The 8,363-nt window shown below is 39.4% G+C and overlaps 1 protein-coding gene across 1 annotated transcript; it reads left to right on the top strand.

Annotated features, from left to right (window-relative positions):
* Window positions 1-2,200: 2,200 nt before the first annotated feature.
* GTF2A2 (general transcription factor IIA subunit 2) lies at window positions 2,201-6,988 on the top strand. The gene is made up of 5 exons (XM_086620342.1): window positions 2,201-2,229; window positions 2,829-2,963; window positions 3,452-3,556; window positions 4,914-5,040; window positions 6,702-6,988. The coding sequence occupies exons 2-5, from the start codon at window positions 2,892-2,894 to the stop codon at window positions 6,725-6,727; spliced, it is 330 nt and encodes a 109-aa protein (XP_086476468.1). The 5' UTR covers window positions 2,201-2,229; window positions 2,829-2,891; the 3' UTR covers window positions 6,728-6,988.
* The last annotated feature ends 1,375 nt before the right edge of the window (window positions 6,989-8,363 follow it).

Below are 8,363 nucleotides of genomic sequence, written 5' to 3'. Positions count from 1 at the left end.
CACGTACTTTAATGCTCTAATGACAGCTCAGAACCTTTCAACAGTTAATTTGTGTCAGACTTTGATTAAATTACATGGTGTTGGTAATGGAATTGTTTATGAAATGACTTCGAAGTGTGTCATAAGGAGAAGAGGGTTGCATTCGTGCCTAGTCATGTGTCAGCTTCACTGTGTCATCTACTGAAATGTCTATATTAACAGAAAATAATGGAACTAAATTGTGAATGGGCACTTTCTAAACTAAATCTGTTACAAAGAAGTAAGTTTCTTGGTGAAAGCGCTATTTTTTCTAGTGTCAGATTTTTGTCTGTGTATCCTACAGATTTCTACGGTGTTTATTATGTAAAAAGGTGGCTTAAATGCATCTTTTATGAAAGCTGTTGTTTTTTGGAGATGATTTGAATTCTCAAGTCATTCCAGTCTCCCTCAGAAAGTCTCATACGAGGAACAAAGGGGAGAGAGATAACAGCTTGTGTGCTTTTTGTAACTGCAGAAGTCTTACAAAGCTTTCAGTGAAAATTCTTACTCAATCCTTGTGGATGCAGGTCATTCTCTAGAGGATTTGTTTCACCGACTGGTTGTCGGAGAGGCTTGAACTAAGGGCTTTAATTATACTTTTAAGGATACCTAGTTTAGGCAGAGTAGTACTCTGAAATACAAGGAATATTTAAATATTCATGTTCTGAAAGACAGATTTTGCAGCTAGCTTCAGAATTGTAAGTTGAACTACATTGGTTCCCTTATCACATCTTGTTCCCTGTATTGAGCTAACAGGAAAAAAGGGCATTTGTGAAGTGAAGAGAGGGTGCAGTTGTGTTAGTGTTTCATCATTCCCATCAAGCATGACTGAGATCAGTGAAATGAAAACTATTCTTTGCTTAACTAGATCTTTTCTCAGTTTTGCAATTTGTACTGCCCAGTTTACTCTCATTTAAGCATACTGATGTTTAAATATACTGATTTTTTTTTGTATTGAAAATGATCTGAGAAGCTACTGGAGTGTTTCAGAAAGTCAAGTCCTTATCTTACCATGCTCCTTACTCTAGCTTGCTCAGCTGCTAGTTAATATTTATGACATGGAATTCCAGATTAGTAATTAAAAAAAAAAAAAAATCAAGGAAGACATGCTTATTTTCCCAGTGGCTCTTTCTGCAGTGTTTCTTACTCAGTCATCTCAACAAAGCCTTTTTATTAAAAGCCCAACTAGTAGGGTGCTCTACTAGTTGAATGGTAGGTAGAAGGGTTAAGACATTGTCTATTAGTATCAGTAAACTTCAATATGTGTGATACGGGAAACGTGCAGTGTTTAACAAAAGCTGCAGTAGTCATGCCAAAATTTAAGTTGTGAATCGTATATAACTAGCTTAAATTGACTATTAATATTCTTCACAGATATGACTATTTTCCTTTGCTCCTTTAATATAAACCTATGTAAGTACAAGACTCTTCACCTACCTCTATGATCCTTTCTTTTTGAAAGAGCTTGTGTTTTCTGTTTGTTCCAAGGTGTCATGGAGTAATGTGATAAACACAGTTCTGAATGTGCTAGCTGTTAATATTTACAGGAAACTTTTTAATTAGGAAAAATAAATAAATCCTATATGCAATAAATATCTTTGGAAAAGGTCTGAATGTTTTATTTTGGCGCTTAGGAATGTATAGATAGTATGAGACCCTTTTGTGATTGTGCACACCACCAGCTCCCTGTTAAAACCATGAAACTTAAATTTGGTTCCCAAAGCATTGTAGGTGCCAGTCGACTAGTCGCAGTGAAATTTAACAATTATTTTGAAGATAGTTTTGGAGTTGAATATTTCAAAGGCTTTTGGCAGTTAGTACAGGTTGGAGTATAGTGTTAGAGGAGAACGGGTTAAGCTTAGCTTAAGGAGGGCATGGATTTCAGTTCTTTAAATAGGTAAACAGACCCGGAAATACAGACGTTTTCGCTGGTCGTTATTGTAGAATTTCAAAAAGTCAACACTGACTCGGTGTTTTACGGATGCAGAGGGAGCTGCGCCGGGAAAGCCGTGCGCCTCGACGGGCGGCCGCCGCCGCTTCCCCGGCGCCTCCCTCGCCCCGGGGGCAGGCGGCTCCGCACCGGGGGCGGCTGCCCGGTTCCAGCTCCGGGGGGCGGGCGGAGGCGCGGCCCAGCTCCCGCCTTTGCCGTTCCGCTTCCGGGCCACGGGCGGCCGAGGAGGGGCCGCTGCCTCTTCCGAGCGCTCGCAGCGGGTGAGGCTGGGGCTGGAGGGGGTTTTTCTGAGCGGGAGCCCCGGGCTGGGGTCGGCGCTGCCTGCGCGGCTTGCCCCTTCGTGCGGGGCCGGCCACCGGTCCGCTGCGGGCCGGGGCTGCAGCTGCCCGCGGCGGCGGCGCGGCCGCCGGCACCTTCCCGGGTTCGCTGCGGGGCCGGGGCGCGGTGGGGCCCGGCCCGCGCTGGGAGGCGGCGCGGGCGGCTCGCGACGGCGCTCAGTCCCCAGCGCTTGCCTGAAATTCCTGTCGCGGCTTCCCTAAGCGCGCTCCCGGCGCCGCGGCGGGACGGGGATGGGATGGGAAGGCTACGGGGCGATGAACAAAGACGGCCCCATCCCGGCGCGTCCCCTCCGTGCCTGTCGGTGTCGGCCCGGTGTTCCTCCCGGTCGTTAATGCTTTGCGCTCTTGAGCGCTCGTAGTTGCCGGTCAGTGCTTGCGCAGTGAGTTTTGGAATTCTGTTTGTTCTTGCTGTGCGTCGTACATTAAGGGCTCTGTTGTGGTTTTTAGTTAGTTTGTTTGTGTTTTGGTTTTTTTTTTTGTTGTTGTTGGTTTTGTGTTTTTTTTGGTTTTTTTTAAATGAGAGTGAGGCTCTAACAGGCGTCCAGAGCTGTGGATGATCAGGAAGGTGTCCAGCCCATCTCATCATGGCGTATCAGTTGTACAGAAACACCACGCTGGGGAACAGTCTTCAGGAGAGTCTGGATGAGCTCATACAGGTGCGTGTGGGGTTTAGGGTCTGGGCAATAAGCTTATAAAGACAGAGGTTAGTTTTTAAAACGGCTTTGTGGTTGCTGTGTCAGGGTACTTGTGGCCAACTGGTATTCCGTTCACAAGGAAAACCTTTTTCTTAATGCTCTAGACGAAGAAAGATGTTTTATGTAAGTGGCTAATCCTCTGTTGCGTGGCCCAGTAAATGAACAGCCAGATTGATCTGGAACATTGTAATCAATTTCCTGCTCATCTGGTTGTTTCCAATGAGCATTTATCAGAAGAAATCTTTGTGTAGCACAAAAAAAATCACGTTAGCACATCGTTTCTTCTCTTAGAGTTAAAATGCAAAACAGAAGTAAATACATAAAACTTCTGTAAATTGTTCTTCTAGAAATCCGCTTCACATTAACTGTTTTGAAGTTTTTAATTCATACTGCATTTTTGAGTTTACTTTGAAACAACTCAATTTTTTTTTTTTTTAAAACTACTTTAGTCACAGCAAATCACGCCTCAGCTGGCTCTTCAGGTGCTACTTCAGTTTGATAAAGCTATAAATTCGGCACTGGCACAACGAGTTAGGAACAGAGTCAATTTCAGGGTAAGAGAAGTATATATATTTATATATATAAAGTGTATATACTGTACATGAGGTACAGCAAATAAGCGTTGATGCAGAGTGTAGTTAAAAGCTGTGTGCTGTAAGCGAAAACTTAAGAGAGTTCATTTTGACTTTGAAATAATGACTGTTTCCATGTATATTCTGTATGCAATTGTTGTTTTGTTAATCATCTTATTCTGTCAGGGATTTTTTTAGGGAATGCAAAAATCAGAAACAGATTTGGTGGGCAGATGACCACAGGGGAAGGGGGAAATTCTTTGATGGGTAGTGGTGCCATTTTCAGAGTCTTGCAGATGAGGAGGAAAACTTTTCCTTCTCTTAGTTATACCTAGCAGAAATGAGATGAAGCCACGTTTTCAGCCGCATCTATAATGAGATAGAGAGAGAGACTAAGAGTTGTAGATTTACTCTTACACAAGTCACTGGATCACTTTGTAGCTATTTTCTCTAGGAAACATAGGAAAATAAGTCTGGGGTTTTCCCAGTCAGCCACCCTACTGAATGCCAGATAGCCAGCAAATTGTTAAACATCACCTTGAATGTAATTTTGAGAAAGAAAAAACACCAAAACAACCAGTTGTCCTGTTAACTTATGTCCTAATACTTGCTCTGCAGTCTATGCAGAACACATTAATGAAGCGAGCTCTTAAGATTTTAGATTTTTAAACAATACAGATATGTTAAAAAGAGCGTAACTTCTTTTCTCTAACACACTTAACTTGCTTTGTGTATGTAACAGTATAGAAAACTATACAGAATGTGTTTAGTGGATAAATGAAAAAAAATGTTACTTAGAGCTTAAGTTCAAGAGTATCAGCTTAAAATATGTGAAGATGAAACCCAAAAGTTTGACATACCACATCTTCAGTAATACATCAAAAATGAGGGATACCCCTTTATGTCACATAGGTCAGTTTTGTCATAATTTTTATTTAAACTATTGTTTTATTTAAATAATTGCAGAATTCTCATCTTGTTATGATCACTGCTGTAACTGGATTTTTCTTGTGGCCCATGTTTTAAGAAAACTTTTCTGATACTGATGCTTTGCACACATTAGAAAGGTTATAAAACTTTTTAGCATATTTGTGAAGTTTCCCCTTGGATAGATATAACATCACTACGTGGTCTTGAAAATTTCAGCCACTGGAGGGCATTTAAACTAGAGTTTTCCTCAGAATTGCTTGCTTGTCGAGTTTGTGTGCATTCAGGTTCACAGTTGGCTTTGTGGGAAGCCTTAGTTCTAGAAGATATGTGGTTCAGTAGATAGTAAACATCATATTTTCTGTTACTGTTGGGGTGCATCCTATAGAAAATGTCTCTTGTCTTTTTAAAGGGGTCTCTGAATACATACAGGTTCTGTGACAACGTATGGACATTTGTACTGAATGATGTTGAATTTAGGGAGGTCACTGAACTTGTGAAAGTGGATAAAGTGAAAATTGTGGCATGTGATGGAAAAAGTAAGTATGGAATAAGTTACATAATAAGCTGAGACACAAGACTTGATCATTTATAGAAAGCTTCGACCAAATGTTTAATTAAAGCTAGATTGATTATACTGTTCAGACAAAAGCAGGGCTCTGCACTCCCTTTTACATAAGACGAGAAATTAAACAAAAGCAAGCTAAATGATTCCCTAACTTATAAACACTGAAATAGGAATGTGTTAAGACACTGCTTTACACCTGTTGTTGGGAAGCACATACTACTAGAGCGATTAGAAAGTCGGAAGTAATCTTAATTGAATTTCTGTGTGGTGATTTTTCTGGTACTAAACCTGTTTGTTAGAACAGCACCATGTTTTATTGAATTCAAGGACTGCTTCATCAGTCTGAGCAAACTGTCTAAGCATTTGTTTGCTGGATTTGATCGTAGGGGACCCAAGCACATGAAAAACTTGTGGTAGCATTTGCAAATAATATTATAAGATTTATATATTGCTGAACAGGCCCCACTGTATGTATAGTGCTTATGGGAGTTTATGCTCCATATCTGCTTGACTGGATTACATTTGTTAATGTTCCTTGAAATTCTTTGCTAGAAAAAGTCATTTAATGACTTCTGTGGCAAATTGGTTTATAACTTTTAAAACCATCAATGTGGCAGAATGTTGCTAAAGATGTGTGAAATAGTGCCTCTTGTTTCATACCCGGGGATTGTCACTAAAAGGAAGAACTGAGGATGGAAAAGGCTTTGTTTAAAAATACCCTAGACCTCTGAAGCAGGTTCTTCATGGCTTCCTGATCCTGGCATGGTTACAGTGGTCGCTTCAACTTGTAGTTCTGAAGAGTTGACAGAATACATTGTTTGCTCAACTCCTGGTATTAGCCAAGCATATAATCTTATTCTGTTTTGGGTTTGGTTTTTTTTTTTTTTTGTATGCTTGCTATATCTAGTAGAGGAAACCTTACTTTCCAAGTATTAATCTTTTTCACTGTTGATAAAGTATGCAAATAAGATTTAAAGAACTGGGTGAATTAAAGTCGCTATTAACGGCCTTTTTTTTCCCACAAGAAGTTGACTTGCTAAAGGAACATAGTAAACACTGACTTGTTTTTGTCCATATCCAAGTTATGTATTTTTTCCATAGCTCTAAGAGCAAGAAGGCAGTAATGCTAGGAATACCAGAAATTGCACTGGTGTTAATAGGTGATCCTGACAAAAGTTTAGAACAGAGAATTGCTCTCAGTTGTTTTGTGAAGATCATGCTCATTTTTGCGTCTGTTTCAAAATGCATAATAAACTATAGCCCACACTCCATAGGAGCTTACGCTACTGGCTGTGCAAACCGCTTTCTCATTAGTAGATCCTGTGATTTAGCCATGTGTTTGTGTCACACCACAAGTTAAAGCAAAGCTGCTTGTATTTTCAGTGCCTTAATAGCAAATGATGTGTGTGCACAACCTTGAAGTGTTGTGGAGGCGCTTTTCAATGTTGCTAGCTGAAGTGAAACAGCACAAGCAGTTCTTGTATCACGTTGAGAGGAGTGGAGGGAATTGAGTAGGTACAGAACATGTTGTAAAATGCTTGGGGAAGGTATTATACAATGGTATTGGTTCTCTTTAATTTAACCTCAACTGTAGTTGGGGATATTACTCACACTTTCTTTTTTCTTTCCTAGACACTGGTTCCAATACTGCAGAATGAATAGAACTGTGGTTTGTCTGCAATATTTTCTGTTAATATGCAGCACTTTCTGGAGAGAAGCATGGAAGGGGACTGTGTTCATACTTAATTCTTGTGATGCAGATGTGAGTTAATCCATACTAGAAAGAATCACAGAATGATAGCAGAAGAAATACCTGTAGCATTTCTTCAGTTCACCTTTTAGGGCATGAATACAATGTTACTTTTTTTTTTTTTAAATCACAACAGATACTGTTGCCTTTTTGTTCAAAATAATTTCTGTAATAAACTTGTATTTAAAAGCTTGTGAATGAGTGATCATTCGAAAACTTTGTTTTTAAACAATCATAATGTAATATATTCTCCCAATATTGTTTAAGTGTGTTTAGAGCAATGTTGCAAATGCTAAAGTCTTTCAGTTGCAGGGTTCTGAGTATGGTTGCACTGATCAGCATTCCAAGAAATGGCTGTTTCAGAATGATGGAGGAGGACACAACAAAGCTTAGCAGTTTATGCTGGCCAGTACATTTATTCGTTTGTTACTGCACCTTTCTATCTGTAAATTTGTCCATTTGGGACGCTCTGCTAGTAATACACTAACCCAAGTATTAAAGTTATTGCACAGCTAATCGAATTGAAATAATGAAACTGAGTCTCGTAAGATTGCACTACATTCTCAACAAATGTTAGGGCTGCTTGTTTTAATATTTTTATAATTGTTTTTGTATTTTTGTGGAATAGATTTCATTGGACGCCTGGCCAACAGGATTTCAGTGAAAGTGAGCTGTGAATTTTGAGATATCAAATGGATAACTTTGTTGGTTTTAGACCTACACTTTCTACTAAATAACTCCAATCAAGAAACCTTTAAAATAGTTTCTTCACTAGAAGTATGAATATACTTTACTGCAGCTCATTTGTCTGACAACAGCAGTGACTCTTCCAGTGTGGTGACAGGCATGCCAGCTGCCTCAGTAGTGTCAAATTCATTTATTTTTGACAGTAGGCTACTTACAGACCATTAAAAACTGGAAACTGCAGAAGAAAAGTCAGGAGATAACTGTTTTCAGATCAATCTGAATCTTTAGTTTGTGCCAAAATGAGCATAATTTACATGTTGAAACCTTTTTCTACATGTCAGTGGCCCTTTCTATTAATTAAAATAATCAAGCTTTAGTATCTCTTCTTATACCTTTCTAGACTGATATGTTCTCTAAATCCTACTTTTGGACATCAAAGGATATATATATTTGGAGTTTGGTTAACTTCTGCCTCCTGCACTTCAAGTGAGAAAGGAGTTCACAAGCTTGCTAGACTGTTCCAAGTATTATGTTTACCATTAGTTTTTTTGTTTTGTATCTATGCTAAATGTCCTTGGCTGCAAACTGCAGATTGGTTAAGTAACCATTTTTGAAACCAGAAGAACAGACTATTGCTCTCAATTGAACAGCACAGAAGTATCTGTTGAGGTCATTACCTTAAAGGATGCAGATGTCTATCTGTATTGTCATTTTCTCTTTTTCTACATCAGATTCTATCTTATAGGTTTAAACATTTTTGTTCCCTAATAATCATGTGGTAAACTGAATTTCAGCCCTTACAAGTATAAAAGTTTGCTGTTCCTACCTCCTCTCTTTGCAGTCTCTTCCTGTCTCTG

This window comes from Tauraco erythrolophus, chromosome 14 (assembly GCF_009769465.1).
Source record: "Tauraco erythrolophus isolate bTauEry1 chromosome 14, bTauEry1.pri, whole genome shotgun sequence".
Lineage (NCBI taxonomy): Eukaryota > Metazoa > Chordata > Aves > Musophagiformes > Musophagidae > Tauraco > Tauraco erythrolophus.
The sequence above is the reverse complement of the archived record's forward strand: the minus strand, read 5'-3'. Positions and strand labels throughout refer to the sequence as shown.

Bases quoted from the DNA above. Each gene is read 5' to 3' on its own strand.
- GTF2A2 (XM_086620342.1), top strand. From the start codon at position 2,892: ATGGCGTATCAGTTGTACAGAAACACCACGCTGGGGAACAGTCTTCAG. The intron at 2,964-3,451 runs GTGCGTGTGGGG...AAACTACTTTAG, and splicing joins GTCTGGATGAGCTCATACAG to TCACAGCAAATCACGCCTCA. The intron at 3,557-4,913 runs GTAAGAGAAGTA...GTCTTTTTAAAG, and splicing joins GGAACAGAGTCAATTTCAGG to GGGTCTCTGAATACATACAG.